Source organism: Lepidochelys kempii, chromosome 17 (genome assembly GCF_965140265.1).
Source record: "Lepidochelys kempii isolate rLepKem1 chromosome 17, rLepKem1.hap2, whole genome shotgun sequence".
NCBI classification, from domain to species: domain Eukaryota; kingdom Metazoa; phylum Chordata; order Testudines; family Cheloniidae; genus Lepidochelys; species Lepidochelys kempii.
The window spans coordinates 8009928-8034003 of NC_133272.1; the positions used below are offsets into that span (position 1 = coordinate 8009928).

The 24076-nt window shown below is 41.5% G+C and overlaps 2 protein-coding genes across 2 annotated transcripts in view; one reads left to right on the top strand and one right to left on the bottom strand.

Moving 5' to 3' along the window:
• The window catches only part of TADA2A (transcriptional adaptor 2A), a 25868-nt gene extending 7595 nt beyond the window's left edge, over window positions 1-18273 (top strand). The window contains exons 8-16 of the mRNA XM_073315623.1: window positions 529-601; window positions 6396-6459; window positions 8345-8388; window positions 9263-9373; window positions 12101-12172; window positions 12802-12934; window positions 13841-13884; window positions 15577-15650; window positions 17454-18273. Coding sequence (XP_073171724.1) covers window positions 529-601; window positions 6396-6459; window positions 8345-8388; window positions 9263-9373; window positions 12101-12172; window positions 12802-12934; window positions 13841-13884; window positions 15577-15650; window positions 17454-17639 — 801 coding nt within the window. The 3' untranslated portion in view covers window positions 17640-18273. The remainder of the gene's footprint in view (window positions 1-528; window positions 602-6395; window positions 6460-8344; window positions 8389-9262; window positions 9374-12100; window positions 12173-12801; window positions 12935-13840; window positions 13885-15576; window positions 15651-17453) is intronic.
• The window catches only part of SYNRG (synergin gamma), a 134108-nt gene that overhangs the window by 5222 nt on the left and 104810 nt on the right, over window positions 1-24076 (bottom strand). The gene's annotated exons all lie outside the window — the stretch shown is intronic.

Sequence of the window (24076 nt, forward strand, 5' to 3'; positions counted from 1 at the left end):
GCACTACAGGGCCTGAGAAGCAGCTAACCATGACTTTGTGAATAAGCGTTGTAAGGAATGCCATTAGCATTACCAAAAGTCTGATAATGAATGACTCTTATGCAAGAAGGCTAGATGTGTGAATCAGATGCTCAACAAAAGGGGGGCCGCTTATTTTTAGTTTACTTTCCCTAGAGACACATGCATATGGGCCTGATCCAAAGCTAACTGAAGTTCACAAGAAGGCTCCTGTTGCTTTCAGTTTCTTTTGATCAGGCCCATATGATCAGGTTACAAAGTCCTCTTACAAAGCAAGCTTCTATTCATTCAGTGATCACTAACGTCATAATTAACATACCAGGATAAAGTCAGTCCTAGAATATGCAGGCACAGCCCCCACTGGCCCATGTTATTTTTCAATTTTTGTGCAGAATTTTCCACACAGAATAGGAGCAACGGCAGATATTCTTCAGCTCTGTCGTCTGCTCCAGTGAGTTATCAAGGTTCCTAGAATTAACTAGTGAGCACTTGTTTGTTTTCTTTGAACAGGAATTTGACAACTATGCTGAATGGGATTTGAGAGATATAGATTTTGTGGAAGATGATTCAGACATTTTACATGGTAAGTCCCATGTCTTGAGAAGAATGTTTGAAAGTGGTGTCTCAAAATGCCTGCTCAACATTGTTCAATTGATTTTTCTGCACATATGGGTTTTTGGGGTAAAGTTTCAATTTTAATAGAATTCTCTCAGTTGTGCGTGCTGAGTGTAACACTTGCATTTCTATAGTGTATTTCAATCCAATGCTCCTACCTTAACTTTGAACAATGGGTGTACAGGCTATATTTACACATAAAGAGATTGCCCTACCCACCACTGAAATGTAGCCAACTGTAAGGTGGAACATCTTAATAAGGCCCAACCACATCATACCACACTTTAGAAAAGGAAGTCAGGAATACTATAGCCAATAGAAACTGCAGGGGAAATTTGGGTAGGCATATGGTATTACCAAAGATAGAGTTTTGCCAGGTTACAGGCATGTTTCCTAGAATAGCTGTGTAAAGAACTACGATACAGTCATGGATCTTAAGAGGTCAGAGCCTGGATTTTACCATGACCTGAAAGGTAGCACCCCATGCAGCACCCTGTCTGCTAACACCATGCTGTGGCATTGCTTCAGTACTGACTTAGATGCAACAGTGCCATCTAGTGAATTACTAATACCACTTCCTGTTGCATCTAGGTGTTGCTTGGAAGTCTTCCCACCTGTTCTAATTCTGCTTAGCTTGTGAAATCTGCTAGCAGGGTGGTATTGATACAGGCAACAGTAGGAGGTGTCCAGATTAAGCCCTATCCAGTGAGTTCAAAATATTATCCTCTTCAGATATTGTGATCTTTGTTTAGCCAAGTGAGTATACTGAACTGCAGTGGCATAGGTGAATGTAAAGATTTCCTTTTCCCCTCCATGAAAAGGAGGGTTACGCTCACAGCTTCTAATATTTTTCAAAGAAGAGTTTCTAATATGAGTTCACTGAAATTCTGTGAACAAGTTTGCCTAATTGGTACCAAACAAAAGTAAGTATTAGCATTGAATTAGGTTTAAATCCTTGGGGAAAGATGATTTCTGATCTCTGTCATTTATAAACATTGTTGAATATTCAGCAGTACCATGCTCACATTTCAGAGTTCTCCATCTAATTATTGGGGTGCTGGTTTTCATTCTTTTTATGTAACCCTGCCCATGAAAGCCTTAGTGTTCCTTGGAGTCACAGAGGAAACTCCAGTTCTGCATAGCCCAGTCGTTCCAAATTTCAGTGTGAAGTTTACCAGGACACAGCAGAGAACATGACATTGTAATACTTAAACCTTTGCTTCACTCCCAGGAATATTTCCATCTCTAAACTATAATCTTGGAATAGCAACAATTTGTCTACATTATAAATCAATGACTAGTGTGCATTGTGCAGAGATTCAACATGCTCTCTCTGACGACAAAAAAAAAGTTCTTCCTCTTTAAACATGTGTGGAAAGAAATTATGCGTAAATACAGCTGTTCTCGTTTCCTCCATTAACTCCTGGCAAATCAAAATGCAGGCAAATAAATAAATAAACAAATAGTGTCCTGGTTCTGTTCGCTAATTCATCTATTTTAGCCTATTCATACATTTGCTATTCATTGCAACCAGTTTACCGACACAATCTTCCACACCAATTGCATGCTCTCTCCTCCTCCTCCCCCAACTTTAGCCATTTAAGATATCCCTCAAAGAGGTACAGCACAGAACTCAGAACCCAGTGGAGGAGAGTGGATAAGGAGACTGTAAGCCATCTTTGTACTCTCCCAGTCCTTGGCTGTTCTGGGGGCTGGAGAGGTCCTCCAACATACCGGAGGCCTAAGTTATGGCAGTCTCTCCTGTGGGCCACAGCATTGCCTGGAATTCCTGCAGCTTGTCCCAATATGTCCCTCCCCTGCTCCCACCTCCTCCTCTGGGCATACCATCTTCACTGGGGCTTGCGAGAAGGACCAGGATAGGCAACCATATTCTGTCAGCCACACCTGGGGTACTTAGGGCTCCTTCAAAAGACTCCGGCCCTCTTACTCAGCATAAAGGGGACTAGCGCAAGGATGAGGATCTCACACAGAGTTCTCAGATAGGAATTCTGCCCCCCGCCCAACATTTAGCCTACGTTTGTTTTGTTTTGTTTTTTAAGAAAGCCACACATTTTCTTCGGTGTTCCTACCATAACTATTGTGTTAAAAATGGACTTTTGAAATCTAATTTACTTTCCACATCTTGCTTTGAGAAATTCACTCCGATTATACAATGAAAATGAACTGGGCAGATTTGTTTTATGGTCATCTTCTCTTTCAGGTCTAAAGACCTGTCCCTTTAATTTCATCCTAATTATATTTCCTTGTATTGCTCTACATGGTTTCTCACTACTCCCACAAGAAAGAGGAATGCAGTTTAACGTAAGGCATCTAGACTCCCAAATGTCTTTTATCAGGAGCACAAAACGCTTGTGATTGCTGAGTCATCCAGCCTTTACCACCCCAGATAATCTGGATCCTTCACTTTTACTTCTTGAAGCTGACAAGATGGCTTCAGGAGCAGTGTGAAATACATTATTACAGTTAACTCTTTGTGTGCAGCACATGTAAGTTGGTAAGTGCCTGCAAGTAGATAATTGATATTGCAATTAAATATAGTAAAATGGACAGGATGAAAGAAACAAATGATTACCAATCTGTGGTTCAGTCAGGGGCTTTTGAAAAATCTTAGACATTGAGAGTTTTTATTAGAGATTGAATTATAGTGTTAATTCTTAATCCTCACCCAGACTCTCTCCTCCCCCCTCCCAAAAAAAAAAAAAAGATTTTTATTCTTAACGTCAGAAAGCATTTTACCAAGGCCTTCTGCAGACTTTGAAGAAGTGATTAGATATAGACTAAAACTCTGATTGTGCTGGCGTGAAAACGTGTGCCATGAAAGCTGGCAATGTCCTTTTAAAAGTACTATTTTTAAAACACTACACAATGTTTATTCCTGAGACAGCTCTTGAGGAGGCTCTGCTACAGCTATCTAGAATAGATTCCTTAAGATTTTTCTCTCCTCTGAGAAGGGGTGAGTTTGGATTTTATCCAATGTATGCCTACAAAGACAGGAGCACACCCCGAATGGCACCTGCTTACATAAATTAATTTACATTCTTCCTGTTGTATGGATGAGTGATGCCAACTAGTGGATTAGTTGGCCTAAAACATGTCTTTCATTCACTGCCATTTAGGTATCTGCAGAGCAAATGCTGTTAGAGAAGGGAATTGAAAGGGTAGGGCAAACTATATTTGGATATACTCTAGACACGTGCACAATTTTTTTGGTTTCAAAGGGGAGGATCTCTGCCTATTATTGGAAGCTGTACTCATCATTTCTTATCTTTTCCCATAATGGACACTTTGACTTGGATTTCCTTCGTCATAACATCAACAGCTGTCTCTCCAGCATTCTCCAAGGGGAAAAATATAGGCAGATCATTTTAATTCTTGTAGCATCTCTTTTCTCATTTCCATGCAGCATGTGGCTTAGGAGTAGTCTGGCTCATTCATGCATTCCAGATCTTGTAATCAGTTGCTTCTATGTGAATGTGTCGATAAAGAAAAGGAGAAGGCTGTAATGAATGTGAATTTTCTCGGTGTGAGAGATCCATTTTTTTCCTTCATTTGCTTTGGTAAATGTTCACTCCCCTACCCAATTAATCATAATTTCTTTCAGAACGCTTTAAATTCAAGTGAAAGCATCAGAAATACAATCCTCCAGTTGCAGATGACCAAATTACTGGTGGTATATATAGAGTTTCTCTGTCTACTCAAAGTTCTTCCCACACAAATAATGTGGCATCTTAGCTTTTAGGAGCCTTAAAAATACAAAGGTTTTATATACATTGGCAGTGGTTCCTGTACTTTGTAAGGTATTTCATTTATATCTAACTTACTACATTTCTCATTCTTCTGTTCCTGAATCTAAGCAAGGAATAGAGAATTTGTTAATACTGCCTTGTTGCTGGGCTAACAAACCCAAGAAAATCTATGTTTAAATATACGCCATCTCTTCCCATCGCCCTATGTTAAAAAGAACAGGGACATTGTAGCTTTCCTATTGCTATGATTAAGTAATCTGTTGCATCCAGATTCTGTATCAGATAAAGGTTCTACGACATAGGGATTTTAGCTTGTCAGACTTTAATTTGGACACTGATTTGTCCACATAAGTCAAAATACCATATTATCCTGAAGATGCTACATAAATAAAAAGGAACATCAAATGTTCTTAGAACTGGCTTCTGAGTTCACACCCCAACCCTTCTGAGTTTCCTATAAAGAGGGATGGCTAAACCTTATGGCACAGAGGGCTACACTGGCAATTTACATGTGGCTCTTAGTCTCCAGGCAATTTGCAAATAAATATGCATATGGTATATTTTTAAAATAAAGTAAATTCATACAGCTAAACTTACTGCAGCCTGCCTCTTCATTGCTAGATCAATTGCTAATTGATTTGACTCTCCATTAATAAACTGCCCTTGTCCTTATCCTGCAGCAAGAGAGAGAGGGTGGTCATGTATGGACCACATTTCTGGGCTCTGCTAAGCTTTGGATACACCTGTTCATACACTGTATTGAGGTGGAGGGAGAAATACTCTTGCTTGATTTCACAGATTTGCATGTTGTCTCTGCAGACTGTAAATCCATTGTAGAATCTTAAGCCTGTTCTTTCTGGGAAAACATTAAAATAAGTAACACTGAGAGAAATCCAATCCAGAAACACACGCTTGTTTAGCAAGATGGGTCTCCAAATTATTTAACAGAATTATGAAGCTAGTCCTAGTGGAAGAGGTGGGTGTCTCCTTATCTGCTCTCTCCAGAATGTGCCAAGAAAATTTATTAACCTCAGTGTATCCGTGAAAATGAGTCGCAGAAGCTATAGGTGGATTAGCCAGAAGAATTGTAGACAATTTCATACAGAAAGAGATGGTTTCTAGCAACAAGCAAGTTTTCTCCATACTTGTTAAGAACTGCCCTCTTGGCTGTCTCTTGGCTGATAGCAAAATATAAAAAAAATGTTAACTAGCTAAAAATCTTCTAGGTAATTTCTGAGAGTCTCAGCAAATTCTACTCTGAATTGAGACAATTCAGATCTCAGTCTTTTTAGCTCTTGGCATTCCTTTAATCCCCTTCCTTATTTCTCTGCAGGCTAGTCCTTGTCCAAAGACGACACATCAAATATTAAGCCTAACCGTTTGCTTTTCAGGGAAGTATAAAGGGCAAAATGTTTTCCCTTTTGTGAAAAACAAAAAGTCTTTAATATCAATAGTAAGATAGTAACTTTGGGCTAAGGAGTGGATAAAGCGGTTCAAGGTCTCAAGTTTCACATTCATGTTTGTGATAGTGTTAGGGAAAATAAGTGAAATCAGTGTTACAAATAGGGGTGTGCAGTATGCACAAACCTTGCCTGTAGTACAGTGGTTGGCAACTTGTGGCCCGCGCCACTTCCCGCTGCTCCCAATGGCTGGGAACGGCGAACCACGGCCACTGGGAGATGCGGGCACCTGTGCCTGCAGATGGTCAATGTGAACAAACTGTCTCACGGTCTGCCAGCAGATAACCCTGACGGGCCACGTGCGGGCTGCAGGTTGCCCACCACTGCTGTAGCAGCTTTATGCTGCTGTACAGTTCACTGGTTTGGGATTTTTAATACCTTGAAGCAAAGGCAGCCGGCCTGCTTCGTACAAGTGAAGTGGGCCTTTTCAAGCTGTGATGAACACAGGTTTTGGGGGGATTTGGGGAGAAGCCTGGTGTGATAATCTCATATGTAATTAATCTGTTTTTCTCATCTTCCTTTCTATATTTGGCAGCTTTGAAGATTGCAGTTGTAGATATCTATCACTCCAGGTTAAAGGAAAGGCAGAGGAGAAAAAAGTGAGTTCTCAACCAGTGATTGTAGTCCACAGCTTCAATACTCACAGTGTTATGTGCAGTAATATTATCCTGATATTAAGTGTAATTGATTTTAAATAGCACTTTCCAGAAGGATCCCAAAAACCTAATACTGAGGAAAACGTCTTCTATTAGAGCAGATCTCAACTCCGATATTCTGCTTTCCCTATGTGCACAGAATACAGATCAACCACATGGATCTAAGCAGGAGAATATAACACTTCAACAAGCCAGGGAGTATGCAGATTCACATACAACAGAATTAATTTGCACATATTGGTGAAATTCTCCCTGGATAAAAGATCTGCACAAGCTTCTACACACCTAAAACTTCCATTTAAGATGTCAAAACAAGGCAGAAGCAACATACAGGCCTTGTGCTCGCTATATGCACAGTGGTGAATTTCACCAGTAGAGTATACAATACAAGCATCTCAAAGCAATTTATAAATAATTAACCCTTCAGCATCCCTGTGAGATAATATACCAATTTTTTAGAGTGGGACACTGAGGTTAAATGAAGTCTCAGCAAGTTAGTGGTAGATCCAGATGTAGAAACCAGCAATCCTAACTCAGCTCCCTTCTCTAATCACTGTGCTACCAGGCCACGGGTACTTAGACCTTGGTCTAGGAGGCCTGACGCCCAGTCTCCTACTCTTACTAAACCCAATCCCTTTCCATAGATATGCTCACATCATGATGGTTAGTACACTAGAGCCTCTTTTCCTAAGTGTCTGAGGACACATAATACAGATAACTATGTGTTGCTAATATGAGGTGGTTAAATAAAGTTTGAATATTTTATTCAACAAATTTCATTACTCTAGAATTATTCATTGAATCTTTCAAATACTTTGTCCAGTTTTTGTAAGTTATTCATCCTTTTACTGCCAGGGCCAAGATGATTAACAACTTTGGAGCAAAACTTGTCCATCCCTCCTCCCAGAATAAAAGGTCAACACATCATGTTATTTTGAAGGGTAGTTGAAAGAGAAGGAGACAATTAGACCTGCCCTTCCTTCTCCCAATTAAAAAAATATTTGTGTGTGGCATAAACTACATGACGATACATAATGTGTCTTATTAAAAAAGGTGTCTTAACCCCAATAGTTGTGTATCACACATTGGGGTCAATGGCTGTTAAGTTTTTAATAGACCAAGCAGGACAAAACCCTAAAGGAACATAAAACTGTTAATGTCACTGTCACAAAGCCTATTAAATCCTGTTCTTCTTGGGATGGAAAAACACTTGTGCAGTTTATGTAAATAGAGGAAGTATTAAGTTTCATAGATTTAAGTTCAGCCACAACCTTGCCTAACAAAGTTACTCAAAAAGCAAGCGCGCGCGCTCTCTCTCTCTCAAAACTTGTGTGTATATAAAATAACCACACACGCAGGCAATATCCATGTGATAATTGCAGAGCCCTGTGATCATCTCATGCACCTGTGACCATCTGACCTATCCTCCGCCCATTATCTCATTTCCTTGGGGCTTAGTCTAACATTCAAACCTCATGAGTGGCTTTAAAACAGCCTCTTTGTTGTTTGTTTTTTTTTAAACCAAGCTGGCCAAAAATCAAGCATGGGACTTGCTTCTAGCTTTGGAGGGGCAAGACATAAGACATTCAAGAGACCTGACATTTGTGTTTAGAAAAGCTATTTTAGATCCTTTTAAGAGGTTATAGCTCTCTTTGAGCCCTGCTGGTTAAACTCATGGTAACCAAGAGAGCTATCCCAAACTCGTGCTGACTAATCGTTTATAAAATATAATTGTGTAAAATTGTCTAAATGTTACCAGAACCCCTTTGATGTTTGTATTTGTGCATTAATAAATGAGTTATTACTACTTTTTCTTTTTTAATTATAGAATTATAAGAGACCATGGCCTTATCAACCTCAGAAAATTTCAGAGTAAGTACTAAATATAGCTTTTTGTTTAAAAATGGCTTTAAGCCAAAGTTAGAGATAGACTTCAAATGCTGGATGTTTGCAGTGTATACTATAGAATGGTTTACACATACTATGTCCAAGATAGTGTCAGTCAACACCTCATTATCATATATTAGGACTTAGAACTGCAAGTTGTAGGCACCATAGCATTCTTTGTCACTTTGTTTGTAATTTGTCACCACGGGGAGAATATCAAATTTGGTATCAAACTTGGACCCATACGGTGGTTACAGATTATGATGACCTGTTCAGATTCCTTTAGTAGACTTTCATTGGTGGGATTTATGTTCCCTCTCTCACTAAAAGTAATATCAGATGTGTTGTTAACTCATGGCTTTGTCCTTCACCAAAAAAAAAAGTGTTATGATCATGACATATGACTTGGTTTGAGGAAGTTTGTTAGTATTACAATACCACTTTGGGGCCACAATCTGATCGGGCCCCTTTACAACACAGAGGCCCTGTCTACACTAAGGAATTTCAGTGAAAAAAATTCCGACCAGGTCAGCTGCCCTGGTAGCAACACCAGTACAATCTTGAGTGGGGATTAGGCTCCAGGGACATATTTTACCACTATGTCCGTGACAACCAGTGCGAATTTTGGCTACATGTGTAGACCCGCCGGGTTTTTGTTTTTGTTTTTTTTTTTAAAGCAGCATTTTTCCCTACCATGGCATGAACATGTATCATGTGAAGGGAACTATTAACAGTTACCATATGAAGAGGATTCTTCTCCCTCCACAGAATGCCTAGCTGTCCCAATTCTGCTGCCCAGCATAACGATATTGCACTCAGAAGTCACTTTTTTTTTTTTTTTTAATTATTATCATTGCAGTTTTGGAGAGACGATACCCAAAGGAGGTCCAAGACCTTTATGAAACAATGCGACGGTTTGCAAGAATTTTAGGCCCAGTGGAGCATGACAAGTTCATTGAAAGCCATGCACGTAGGTGTTTTATTGACTTTGTTCATGTTTAAGCTGTTCAGTGAGAGTAAGCATTTAAGTGGGTGACAGGTTGTTATATTAGTTGTCAGTGGCCTTCTCTAAATAGATATGATACAGGTCTTCCTCCTCCCCTCCCATCCAGCTACCTCAGATAAAATAAATATGGCCTTGGGTGGGTATACTAAATAACCCACACTCTTATTGGTGCATTGTCCATTGAAAAAAGCTAATGCGGTCTTGGGATGCATCAGGCGAGGTATTTCCAGTAGAGATAAGGAAATTTTAGTACCATTATACAAGGCCCTGGTGAGACCTCACCAGAATACTGCGTGCAGTTCTGGTCTCCCATGTTTTAAGAAGGATGAATTCAAACTGGAACAGGTATAGAGAAGGGCTACTAGGATGATCCGAGGAATGGAAAACCTGTCTTATGAAAGGAGACTTAAGGAGCTTGGCTTGTTTAGCCTAACTAAAAGAAGGTTGAGGGGAGATATGATTGCTCTCTATAAATATATCAGAGAGATAAATACCGGAGAGGGAGAGGAATTATTTAAGCTCAGTACCAATGTGGACCCAAGAACAAATGGATATAAACTGGTCAATGGGAAGTTTAGACTAGAAATTAGGCGAAGGTTTCTTACCATCAGAGGAGTGAAGTTTTGGAATAGCCTTCCAAGGGAAGCAGTGGGGGCAAAAGACCTATCTGGCTTTAAGATTAGACTCGATAAGTTTATGGACGAGATGGTATGATGGGATAACATGATTTTGGCAATTAATTGATCTTTAAATATTCATGGTAAATAGGCCCAATGGCCTGTGATGGGATGTTAGATGGGGTGGGATCTGAGTTACTACAGAAAATTCTTTCCTGGGTATCTGGCTGGTGAATCTTGCCCATATGCTCAGGGTTTAGCTGATCGCCATGTTTGGGGTCAGGAAGGAATTTTCCTCCAGGGCAGATTGGAAGAGGCCCTGGAGGTTTTTCGCCTTCCTTTGTAGCTTGGGGCACGGGTCACTTGCTGGAGGATTCTCTGCTCCTTGAAGTCTTTAAACCACGATTTGAGGACTTCAATAGCTCAGACATAGGTGAGAGATTTTACACAGGAGTGGGTGGGTGAGATTCTGTGGCCTGGGTTGTGCAGGAGGTCGGACTAGACAATCATAATGGTCCCTTCTGACCTTAATATCTATGAATCTATATTTGAGTGTATTGTTTGGTATGTCAGATAATGAAATACTACAGTCCTATACTAACTGGTCTAGTCTTTCCTCTTCATGAGAGGATCACTGTTCATGCACTGCCGTGCTATACCAAAGAAAGAGTAAAATACCTATGACCTAAGTCTATATTTTGGGTTGAATAAGCGGTTAATTGTATATTCTGTAAGATACATGAGTGCTGTCTCAGCTAGGACGTAATTATACAGCACCGCCTCTATTAAGTGCCTCACCTTAAATGGTTTCAAACTGTTCCATCATCTAATTGTCCAAATTCTTTTTGCGTAATTATAATGTGCATCTCAGCATGTCCTAGTTAAATTCTCGTGGGGGTAATTGCATCCTGCTTACCTAAATTCTGTTGCCTTGTTGGGGGGAAATTACTCTTCATTAGCAAGCACAAAGCAATGTGTGAACAGCTGTCCTGTTCCACGCCAGATGTGGCTGCATTTCATGACACAGCCAGATACTGAGCTAGGGTCTGATCCTACAAATCTTTACTCTTTTTGGGGTGGTACTGACTCCATTGTCTTACTAGCCATAGGGAGGCCTTTTTATTTAATCTGAGCTTCCTTCAACATAGCCAGGGATACACATTAATTACAAGGCTCCTGAGCAATATAGATACGCTAACTGAAGCCAAACAAACTTTTTGCTTATTGTAAACTAACTGGTACTAGGAAGCTGTATAATTAAATCTCAAGTTAATAAGTATCCCCGAACTGGAGATAAAGGGCAAAGTTAGGTTAACTGCACTACTGAACTGACCACAGAGAAAAGGGGATACAAGCCAGGGAAAATCTTAGAGACAGTCCAGTAATTAAAATTATGGATCAGAGACAATGTAGCATAGTGTAAGAGGTCTACAAGATATATAGCTAGCTACTTTAAAACAAGGAAAACAAATACAGGATAGGTTTCCAAACATTGCCCTTCCCCAGACTTGTAGAGAGGAATCATTTGAAAACCTTGGGTTTCTCATGTTCCAATCTCTGTATGTACAGAGTCCCTCTGTGACCAGAGTTACTTAGAGCTCAGTTCTGCTCTTGTTGATGTCAATGAGAACAAAATCAGACCCTACGTTCTCTGTACAATTTCTCTACCTGTAAACTCGGGATAACTAACTGTGTTGTGAGGATTGTTAATGTTTTTAAAGTGTCTTATAAAAGTCCCAAGAGTAGCATCATTTGGCTCATTGATAGTAGAGTAGAGGAATTCCCTGAGCCTGAAACTAAAATAGCTTCCCTGCACAAATAATCTAGAAGTGGTTTTACAAAATAAATCCAAGTTGTGATCAGATTATGTCATACCACATCCAGTAATTTGTAGGTTCTGCTTGCTCAAGATCACAGATGGGCTAGAAGAAAAAGTTAATATCTGTGGCTATAGACTTTAGTAACTGAACTGCCGACAAGTAAAGAATGTGCCGCAACGTTCGCTAATAGCTGCATTTACCCACATTTGGCTTTTCTGGATTCCTCTGCTGCTTACTGTTGGGGGGAAAACCAGTGGAATTCGAACTGCGAAGAGAAATAAGGCGTCTACAGGAATACAGGACGGCAGGAATCACTAACTTCTGTAGTAAGTATATGGGAGATTATTCAGCCCATTAGAGTAGCGAAGGATGCTTAAGCTACATTTAGGATGTGTTAAATGAAAAGATTTTTTTTTTAAATGTGTTTGACTCACTCTTTAGCTAAGAGAGTCTTCTATTAATAATGCATCAGGAGAGCAGTGGATTTTTTTAGAACTATTTTGAGTTGATGGATAGCCCGGTGAACGCACCATCGAGCAAAGCTCAACATAGTCATCACTCCAAAAAGCTATCAAAGCCCTAGTATTGTAGCTCAGTGCTTTCCATGTGGGGGACAGGGCAGCTGCACTATATCGACCAACAGGTGAAGAATGTGAAGGAAGGAATCAGACTTAAAAAAAAAAAAATCTCATTCAGCCCCAGAAGTGTGATTATAGAAACTTATTTTTGCCCTGAAATTAAATTATAAAGGGTCAGATCCTGACACCGTCACATGCCAAATAGTATTTGACTCCGCAAATACTCCCACTGAAATCATTTGGACTCTAATAAGGGTAGCAGAATCTGGACCAATATTAGGGGACAATTCATTTCCTATCTATTGAAGTAAGGGAACAGCAGACTGAGAATTCTGGTTCAGCACAGTCCGTCAGAACGTGATACATGTTTGCTATAGGTGCAAGAACTTACGATCACCTCAAGAAGACGCGAGAGGAGGAGCGCCTAAAGCGCACGATGCTTTCCGAAGTCCTCCAGTACATCCAGGACAGCAGCGCCTGCCAGCAATGGCTCAGTCGACAAGCTGACATGTACGGTTACAGTAAGATTGGGCCTTTTCCATGCACAACTTTAATTGGAAAGATTCAACATTTCTTTCTATTGGCAATAACAAATGTGTTTCCCAGATTATTATGGGGTGAGAGGAGAATAGTCTCTAATTCATAGAAATTGAAAAAAAGCCCTAAGTGATGGAAATAGTGCTTAAGTGTCAAACAAAGAGACTAGGTAGGGTGCATAAAGTGTTCTGGAACCGCCATTCTGATTTTTTCTGAGAAAACTTGATCACATTATTTATCTTAATACAGACTGAACTGCTGTCTTTAAATCCATTGCAGGAAACAAGGGTCTTCCCTTAGGGGTATTAATGAGAACACAGAGGACATTTGATGTCCTTTGTTTGATCTTAGCGGCAGCAGCTTTATCAATATGCCATCTAAACTAAACTGGGGCTGTGAACAAAAGCTACAATGCACAGGAAGGAAATGTATATTATAGAATATCAGGGTTGGAAGGGACCTCAAGAGGTCATCTAGTCCAACCCCCTGCTCAAAGCAGAACCAATCCCTAAATGGCCCCCTCAAGGATTGAACTCACAACCCTGGGTTTAGCAGGCCAATCTCAAACCACTTGAACTATCCCTCCCCCCATGTGCATCCTGTACTGTCTAAGAATATAGTCTAGAGAAAGGGCTGTACTTTCCCTAGTCTTTATCTTTGGTTTTTATTCCTGGGCCAGTACTGGAAAGTGCTGCGCACATGGAAATCCCTTTGAGTTCAAGGATCAGGCTTATATATATAAATTGCTAAACTTCATCTCTGGATTATGCAAGTTGGATGTTCCAATTGTTACAAGATGGGAAGTAGTAGTGTAGGGGCCAACTTTTGCAGCTGTTGTTATACAATGCATAGTTAATTTGAAGTTTCATTTCCTTGCAGTGATTCTGGCCTGAGTCCCACAATGCCAGTTGCTTCAAATTCAGGTAATTATTTTCTGCGATGGAGCTATAAAAGCCTGAAGCCCTCCCGTCGACATAGCACTGTCTAAACTAGGGGTTAGGTCTGTATAACCGTGTCGCTCAAGGGTGTGGAATATTCACCCCCACCTGAGCAACATAAATTTTGCCGACATTGGCTATGTCTACACTACCTCCTAAGTGTTGTGTAGACTCTACCATGCATCAGTGACATTAGTCTGTTAGTTCAGGAGAGTGGCGCCTCTTGCTTGATTACAGAATTGTCCATCCGCAACCCTCATGCCCTAGTACTGTAAAAGTGAGCATTGTCTATAACTCACACGTCATTTCTGGATGTAATCAGTGGGTTGTTGCTGAAATTCTAGGTCCTTCTGGCTATATAGATAGAATCAGTCTTTACAGCTGCATTATTGAGTGTGGCAGGGGAAAAGAGAAGAGTTTTTTCTGATTACACTGCAAAAAGATTCAGGGTTGGTTGAAAAGACGGTAAAGATGTGCTGTCCTTTCTTTGCAGTCATGTGGAGCTGCTTCTGGGTCTCTTTGCATGTCAGAGTAATGTGTGCATGACAACCTATCAGTATGCAGATGTGAGAATTTATATATGAATTACCCACAAATATTAAGGTTGCAAAGTCAAGCACTCAGAAGTTAGGAAATGCCAAAATTAAGGTTACCCATGCAACCCTAATTCAGTCCCCTTGTGCATATGCAGTATGGTACCATCTTTAGTTACATGATCACATACAGCATTTCTGTGACTATCTTGGTTTTTAAGGAATTTCCATCATGTGCACTCGTATCAATACCCACATTGGTGAGATCAGTGGGAGTTGAAATCCCACCTAGGCACTCTTGAAAATGTCCTAGGCTCCTCTATGCTTCTTTAGGCACCAAAAGTCTTTGAAAATCTGGCCCTTAACACTTTCTGCTGGCCTCCCTCCCAATGTATAACTGCAGAAACTGACCTGAAGAGCATCTCAGAGTAGCTCAAAAGCGTACCTCTTTCACCAACAGAAGATGGTCCAATAGAAGATACTACCTCACCTACCTGGTCTCTGATACCCTGGGACTAACACTGCAAACAGTGGGAGAAACTGTATTTTTGCTTAGCATTTCAACTGCTTCTTTTGGAAATTTTCCATTTCGTTGCTTTATTTCCAGTGGACATTCATTTGCAGTTACACTTTATACATATTGCACTATTAGGCGGGAAAAATAGACCATTAAGCTTATCAATAAAAAAATAACAATCCTGGCAGTTTCCTATAAAATTCCTGTTTCACACCTGCTGTGAACTGTAGATCTGCACTGCACACAATAAAGCCAGTCTACATACCAAGTTGCACTGATTTAGCTAAAAGTATGTAAGTCAATTTAGCTAAACTGCTGTAAAATGCTGTTTATTCTGTTTAAACTTGGCTAATGTCATTTTAGCTGAAGTTGATCCCTTGCAAATCCTATCTTAAAAAAAGTTAATTAAGTGTTCACCCAGGAGTTTTAACTTAATCAATTGAAAACCCCATGTCTTTAGTTAAACTAGTGCAGCTTTGAAGATGAGCTCTAAATAACTGACCAAACGCTTGGATTTTACTGGATTAATGTCATTGATGTCTGCCTTTTGAGATGAAACATCTGGAGAAACTGCAGCCTCCGAACTAGCATCCTACGCTGTGAACATTGCTTTCCTTATTTCCATAGGTAGACGGAGTGCCCCCCCACTGAACCTCACAGGTCTCCCAGGCACAGAGAAACTTAACGAGAAGGAGAAAGAGGTAAGGAGAGTGGAAATGAATGGGAAGACAGACCACCACCATGTAGCTATTTGTCTTCAGACTCAGTCTTGTTGAACAGTCTTAACCTTGCGAGCCTTTATGAACTGCCTAATCTTGGTTGCTACAGGATATAGATCTAGCAAATGGGTTTATTGCCCTGTAAGAAGCTTAGGGAAGTTATTACATTATAATGTGCAGAGTGTGATGTCCCTTACTCCACTCTGGTTTTATGATAGGGAAGAGAGCAACTTTTTCTTAATGAGTGTTTGCTTTAAAATTGGCTGAGGATTTCTTTGAGGGCCCAACAGAAACCATCACTTTCTCCTAACAAGTTTTTTTTTTAAAAAAATAGTTCAGCCAGCTCAGACCAAAGGACTAAACCTCAGTCAACCGTATTAGGCCAAACCTACTGAAGCTGAGTTATAACACTATGATGATCAATGGAAGATGAAATAGTTCATTCTTGCTTTTTTGTGCTTTGTCCAAATTTCTGCCCTTGGATGTGCATACTAGGCTCCTAGTAACGTTGGTGAGAGCTGCACATTTCAAAGAGCAGAATTTGGCCTTCTTTAAGAAACTGTTTGTTAACTTGGCCTAGTAATTGAGCACTGCGCTACCATATAGAATACCATGGTTCATCTCCCAATTCCTATGAGAGACTGACTTATCTGGCTAATTAAAAACAGCCCTGGAAGGTTGGTGGGAGTCCCATCTACTAATCTTTCAAATGCAAGTGGTCTTGACGTGGAGGAAGACAATAGAAACAAGGTCTTTATCTCGCCACATATTCTACCAAGGAGCAAATGTCAGTACATTTGATGTGCACTAGATGAATTTTAGAGTCTCTTTCCACCACAGCAACCAATTGTGTTTTCCATTCACTGGATCTAGCAGTTGTGAAAAACTTTACTAGTGGACATGGTATTTCAGGCTCCATTCAGCATACAGATAATTTTGCCCAAGCATTCGCTTACAGGGGAGTTGGATTTCCTTGTCTGCAGAGTTCAGAGAAGGTCTCTCTTATTGAGACCTTGTGTCTCAGCTGATTTCTGTCAATGGGGTTCAGTCACTGAGCACTTCATTATTGAAAAGAAAGGGGCAGTCAGCATTTCCACTGGTATCCTTACAGCACAGAACCAAGAGGAAAGCCCATATTTGAGAGCCACATGGGACCTTTCCTGTCAAACAACAGAACCTGAGAGCTTTTGGGAATCAGTATTTTCAGTCTGCAGGAGAGACTAGAGACTTGTCATCTTAATAAGCTCAGTTGTTGTCAGTTGCATAATGTCCACCGTGCATAATGTTGCTTTGCATAATTTCCTGCCCTAATCTGCTAGAGAGGGCAAATAGCTGCTTTTATAAAAGGGTATTTAAAAAAAATACCCATAGTTTGTAGGGGATTAATAGACAGATACCCTTTCTGGCATTTGTCCAATGTGCTGAACTGGTAGTTGGGAGTCCCTTCAGCATGTGCACTTCCCTTGTTCTGCACAGACACCACCCATGCTGGATGCTAACACGGCTGCAATATTAGGTTCTCGCTCTCATCTCCCTAGTGTATTGTCAGTAAAGAATGCTTTCTAAAGCAGCAGCCAGCAGGAGAGCATTCCTCTCAGCAAACTCTTCCTCTTATTATTTGCAGGTTGGACTCACTTGTAATTACCATCCCCCCCGGGGGAAATAAGTGTGTTTTTGGTTGTCATTCCTTCCTCCCACCGCTTCCCCCCCGCCCCACCCCAGGTATTGCAAGACAAGCAAGCGTGGCAGATGTTAACGTTTATTAACTTTACCTTTGTCTTCTAGCTCTGTCAGATGGTGAGATTGGTTCCTGGAGCCTATTTAGAATATAAAGCTGCTTTAGTGAATGAGTGTAACAAGCAAGGAGGCTTGAGATTAGCCCAGGCTAGAGCACTCATCAAGATCGACGTGAACAAAACCAGGAAAATCTATGACTTCCTGATCAGAGAAGGATACATCACCAAAGCCTAAAGACACATGTAGAAGCCCTGGCACGAGTGACATATGTGGAGATAGCTTTGACAGTACTGGAAGTTTTTAACTTTGTTGAATCAAGGACTTTGGGTTTTTTGGGGGTTTTTTTTTGGTAAAAAGTAGGGAACTTTGTAAAATTGTCTGAATACTGACATTTCTTTGTCTAGTTTTCTTTTGACTCTGCTGTATAAACACTCCTGTTGTTAGTATTATGCTGCCATGTACTTCCGAAAGAGTTGTGCGCCATATAAGCTAATATTAAATGTGAGTAGGCATTCATTTCTAACCCCTCTTGTAGCTATAAAGAGAACCATGGGACTTGATTCTGCTAGCAGTGTAAATTCAGAACAGAACTGCAACCCCTAAAAGCAATTCTCACTTGTAGTTTGTGGGGTTGAAGGGGTTTAGAAACTAATCCCCTCCCCTTCTCTCCTTCGTGAAATTGTGTTGGTTTTCAGACAAGCACATGCTTGACGATATAAAAATAGAGTTTGCAAGGGTCTGCTTTTTAAAATTCTAATGTGGAAGGAAGAGGAAAAAGTCATATTAGGAAGTACATTTGTATGTATTAGTGCATATCACAGCAAGAGTCAAACCCCACTCCAGTTTCCTTGTTTTTAAAAAGCTTAGTACACTCATTATTTGGTGACAAGTCAGGCTACAGGCAATTCTTAGACTTAAACCTCATTTTTTTGTTGCACAATCCCAAAGGGAAGAGGGGATGGTTCAGCCAGAAGCAGCCTTTTTCATAACATACATAAACCATATACTGCTCCTGATTGATACCAGAGCTCCTACTTTCACCAAAACATCCAATTAAGACAAGTTACAAACCACTCTGGGAATGTCCTTTTTGAACTTAGGGACGTGCTCACGCTATTCCTCCTGCATTCAGTGGAAATGTGCCAAAATAGCCAGCTGAAAATATAGGGTTGTGAAATAAAACTAATCAGCTGTTCTATGAATAATTCAGTATAACCACTGGATTAAGATATATAACTAAGCTCGAGGATAAAGGTAGTTCCTTTATGATCATTTCCCTCTTTTGCAATCTAAGGAGGAAAAACAATAACTTGAGAAGCTTTTTTTCCTGCTTGTCTCTCTTACAGTAGAAATACAATTCTGGTCTTTTGTTTTTTCTTAAACACTGGACCATATTCTTTGCTGCACTTGGCTTCTGTGGGGGCAGAGGGCATCATGGAGCCTGTTACTGCTTTCTCATTGCCTTCCCTAAGGCAGACCATGATGTAGCTTAGAGACACCTGAGGGCCAGCTGGTTTCTAAGGCATCATCTGCCCGTTGAGCATATCTGTAGCTTGAGCATAATGTGCTGCAGCCAATCCTTCTCCCAGACCCTCTTCAGCCCTGCTTCGGGGACTGGGAAGGGAAACAGGAACCTACTACACTGCTTCTACACCTTATAGGGACTCCCTGGTGAATGGTGTCTCCAGCAGGGGAGTTAAAACTGGATTCCATCCCCTTTGTACCACAAGAGAGGCTCAAAGGAAGCTGAGCATGTCTGAGAATCTGGCCCAACATCTCCTAGTGCTGTTAGCACTATGACATCACAAATGCCAAGAGTGAAAGCTGAACAACTGAGAGGAGTTTTCACTGTTTCAAAGGTTTCTGTTCATGCCTATTTAACTCAACCACCTGAAAACACCGGGGAGAAGAGATCTGTGTAAGAGTCAACAGTTCTGCCCCTTAAATGAGGACGGAGAGGACACTGACTCCAGGTCTACCAAGGAGACCTCAACCAAAACCAGGGAAGTGGAGATTCAACATTGCCAAGGTAAAGAGAAAAAAACAAGACGGGGAGAATGGTGTGGGGGACTTGTAAGTCTCCTTTATACACCACAAAAGTAGCAAGAAACCATATTGTTTTCCCCTTTTGCAGACAGACAATCTTGCAATCTGGGCAGTAAGGGGATTTCTAGTGTGCTTGCGGCAGGTTTTATAACGACATTAATGTTTGCTGTTCCTATGGTTATTTTGAATGTTTGAGCTCTAGCCCAAACAGAAACAAGCCAAAAACAAACATGTAACAATCTCTCTCCGATTCCCATGGCTGTCCTGGTAGGACATGTCAGAGCACATGGACATTTCTAGATTTTCAGCTGTATTTGTGGTCTTTCCTCCCTCTGCTCCCCACCCCATTCTGAAGTAACAAAAAGGCCCTTCACAGCTGAGTCCCTTCCTGCATTGATGCCCTCTTTGCTCAGCCCCAGTTTGAGCTTGTCTCCACTGTGCACCTCAGTGCCTTCTTTCAGGCAATGCTTGAACTCCACCTCCTCCCTTCTCTTTCAAAACCACATCCTTCACGGCTCAAACAAAATAAGTCCAAAGTCTTTTGTTGCTTGCAAGATATATGCCCTTGCTTTTCCAGTCCGTTCTAGTATTCCTTTAATTGTGAGCCGTTTGGGCGAGGGACACGCTCTTTATCTGTACTGAAACGTGCCATGCACGGCTCTGGCATTATCCAAATAATTAGCAATAATGAAAAGTTACAGTTGCCATGAATATGGCATTGTTTACTCTACTCTTCTTTTCCAATCAGTTAGGCCAGTACAGTGACCCAAGGGAAACAAGAACCCCAATCACAGCAGCCAAGTTTGTCATTTTATTTTTCTCTGGTAAATTAAAGAGGCAGTGTAGTCTAGCAGTTAACACAGGCCTTAGGAGACCTGGGTTCCATTTCTCCCATACTTGCTGTCACCTTGAGCAAGTCACTTAGGCCAAGCTTTTCCAAAGCGAGTAGGGATTTTGGGTGCCCTGCTTCCAACTTGAGACACTAAAGGGGCCTGATTTTCAGGAAGTCCTGGGCACTCCTTTCAGACCTCTCAAGTTGGTTCCCTCAAAAACACACACAAAAAGCCACCAGTTGCTTTGGAAAAACCTTGATTTTAACTTCTGTACCTCATTTTCCACCCCGCCTGTAAAACAGGGATAATAAAAACCTACCTCATCAGGGTGATGAGACTGAACCCACTAAGCATACAGGGAGGTTTTCAGATGGAAGGCATTATAGGAATGCTAGGCATTATTATTATACTGTGAGCTCACCGCTCAGGATTCCAGTTGGCTTAATTAGAGACTCAGGTGAACATGAGAGGTTAAATAAGGAACAAGGCTTGGGTAAGATGGGAAAGCAGGCCAGTTTTGGTTAACATGCCTCGCTGGGATTCTGCAATACTAATTATGCCTGAACTCAGGTAACTAGGAGAGGCCATGGCTGCTTCCATCACTAAGCTTTCTTAATCACTATTAATAACTGGGTTTACATGGTATGATTTTGGGGAACATAAATCTGCTTTGGGCATGTTATTTTTCTGCCATAAAAGACACCAGTGCTTTAAATGGTTATTGCTTATAATAACGGAAGTCGTGCTAACCAAGCACATGCTGAAATGCTTTGCTGAATCAGGAGCTAAAATTGTAAGCTTTCTGTGGCAGATACACCATGCTTTTACTGTTCGTACAACTCCTAGCATAATAAGGCCCTGATAGTTGAGTAGGGCTCATACATGCCACTGCAATACGAATAATAGTCACGTGAAATCCCTGGTTTTAGTGGCTACTCCAGTTCCAGTCAGGGAGGTGATAGTGAAATCTCAAGCATCTCATTTTGGTGCCAAGAATCTTGGCAGACTAGAACTACAGCTTTGCACATACAAGATAAACAAAAACCTGCTTGTGTTTTACTTAAAGGCAAAAGAAGAAAATCCATCCATAGTGAATGTGCCTGCTGGCATTTTTCTTCGCTGTTCCAACAAACTGGTTGAGCGTTCTATGGGAAAGGAAGAAGCCCACTGATTAGTTCAGGGAAAGTGGTTCTTAGATGTACACAACAGAATATAGACTCCAAGCATGTTGCTACCTAGCTTCAAATCTACAGCTCACTTTGATCTGGTCCCTTAAAGAGAGTGTTAAGGTATGTCTACACAGCATTTTGGAGCAAGCCCACCATCCTGCATTGACAGACTCAGTCTAGCAGGGCTTATGCTGATGCTCTAAAAGCAGCTGTATGGACAGCACTTGGAAGATGCAGTTCAGGCTGGAACTCGGGTTCCAAAACCCCCCGCCCCTTCAATATTTCAGAGCCTGAGCTCATGCCTGAGACAACTTCAAAGCGCCATCCGGACAGCTATTTTAGAGCGTGAGCCCCACTAGCTTGAGTGTGTCCGCCTGAGCTTGGACTCCAGAATGCTGTGCAGACTTACCTTCAATGGTTAAGACCGTCTCTAATTTTTTGCATGGGCGTATTTTCTAATAAACCATCCCGCCCATATGTTTTCTGTCTCTTCTCCAGGCAGACTTACTTGCCTTCCATACGCTGATTGCTTCTCCTTGGGCCTATGTTAACTATCCAGGCAACACTTGCATCCATTCTCCCTGTAGCAGTGCTGGTTTGCGGCAGCCTGTTCGACCCTGTCATGTTCCAATGGAATGGGAAAGAGCTTATGAAGTCTAGACATTGTTTAGGCACAAGCTCAAATTCTTCATTATATATCAGAGCAGAAGGATGATCCAGGGGGCAGGGGATTAGCCTAGGACTTGGGTGATCTGCATTCAGTTCCCTGCTCTGCCACAGATTTGCTGTACGTCACTTGGGCACCTAACCACCATTGATTTCATGGGGAGCTAGGTGATTAAAATACCTGTGAGGATCTGGGCCTTAGTCTCTTTTGTGCCTTATTTCCCTATCTGTGAAATGGAACAACAGCATCTGTCTACCTCATAGGGGTGTTGAGGATAAATATATTAAAGATGTTCAGGAAATATGAAAAGGGGGTGCAGATAAGTACTATAGAGAGAAAAATGGGGGGAAGGGGAAAAAAATTCAGCCTCAAACCTAAGACATCAGACAGGAGAGAGAGAATGTAAGGAAAAGGCTAACAATTATCATACTTATGTGATCTATTTAAACCATACGCATTTAGAGGCAGGGACTCTGTTTTGGTATGTATATCACCTAACGCAATGGTTCCCCAATTCCTGTTTGCATCACTACTGTGAGACAGTAAATAAGATCGCCTTTGGAGGGGGAAGTTTTCGGTGGGGAGGGACGGGCTGATATAGATCTGAAGGGAAAGAATTCTACGAGCTATGGCCTCTCAGAAAGAATCTCAGATTGACCTAGGACGGGCTTGTAGGATCCCTAGGAACAAGGTGGAATCAGATGAGGCTCAAGGAGGAGCTTTCACGATAGCCAGGGCCTACACTATGAAGTGAGGGGTTATTTTGAGGCATGCATCAGAAATTAAATGATCAGATTTCTAGCTGTTTGGGGCAGTGACTGCCTTTGGTTCTGTGTTTGTACAGCACCTGCCACCATGGTTTCCTGGTCTATGCATGGAGTGACTGCAATACAAGTAATAATAGTTGGTAATGCTGATATTTCCTTAGATTTCATACACTCCATCCATGTGGAAAAAACCAAACCCCATTACCAAAGGAGGAATTGTTTAAAAATGTATCAGTGTCAGGTGGACTCAGACGTTCACCATTATTTCAGCCTTTCATCAATGAAAACAAGACTTGGAAATCTAATCTGGAAGTACCATAGCAGAACCATGCCCCTTGACATTCTGGGTCGAAAGGTTTTACAGAAGCATTCGTGTGTTTTGGTACATTGAACGATTCTAGCTGTCCCGGTTTTCAGGATGTGCTGAGCACCTGCCCCTCTGACTATCAGGCCCCTTACAGATGGTTCACATTTGGCACCAGGGAAAAGAGGCACCCAAAAATCATTAATCAGTCACTTAGGCGAGTCTTGGTCTCCGTCATTCAAGTTCAAGATTTCAAAAAGATGGAAAGGCAAAAATGGTCTGTGATACTGTAGCGCTGGTAATGCTAGCCAATGGCTCTGCACTGAGACTTCAGCTCATTGAGGGCTCGGGTACTGCCCTGTGGCGCAGAGGGTACTGCTGCCAGGGAGAACCAGCCATTCGCTCCGCCATGCACTGGGCATAGACTCATGTGTGCTCTAGCAACTCATCTAATCACAGTCAGGGAGGCACGCAGGAAACAGCATGGGCAAATGGATACAGAATTGGACTAAGACTCAGGAGATCGCTGTTCTATCCCCAGCTCTGCTGCTGACCTGTTGAGAGACCTTGGGCAAGCTACTTCATCTCTTTGCCTCGGATTCCCCTCTAACTTGAGCTGCAGCCTACTCCCTTAACTGGCCAGCAGGCTGGCTCACTCAAGTGAAAAGCACCACCACTCTCGAGGGAAGGGGTTTTGTGCGTGGACCAGACTCCAGTTGGGGGGAACTCTGAGCTGGAACTCAGGTTAACTGCGGTGAAGACGAGCCCTTTGTCTAAGCTCCGAGGGGTATGGCTGGTTGGTTAGGATGAAGGGAGGAGATGGGGGTGGAAGGGAGATAGGGGAAGTGGAGAAGAGTGACTGCAGAATGGAGTCAATGGGGTACT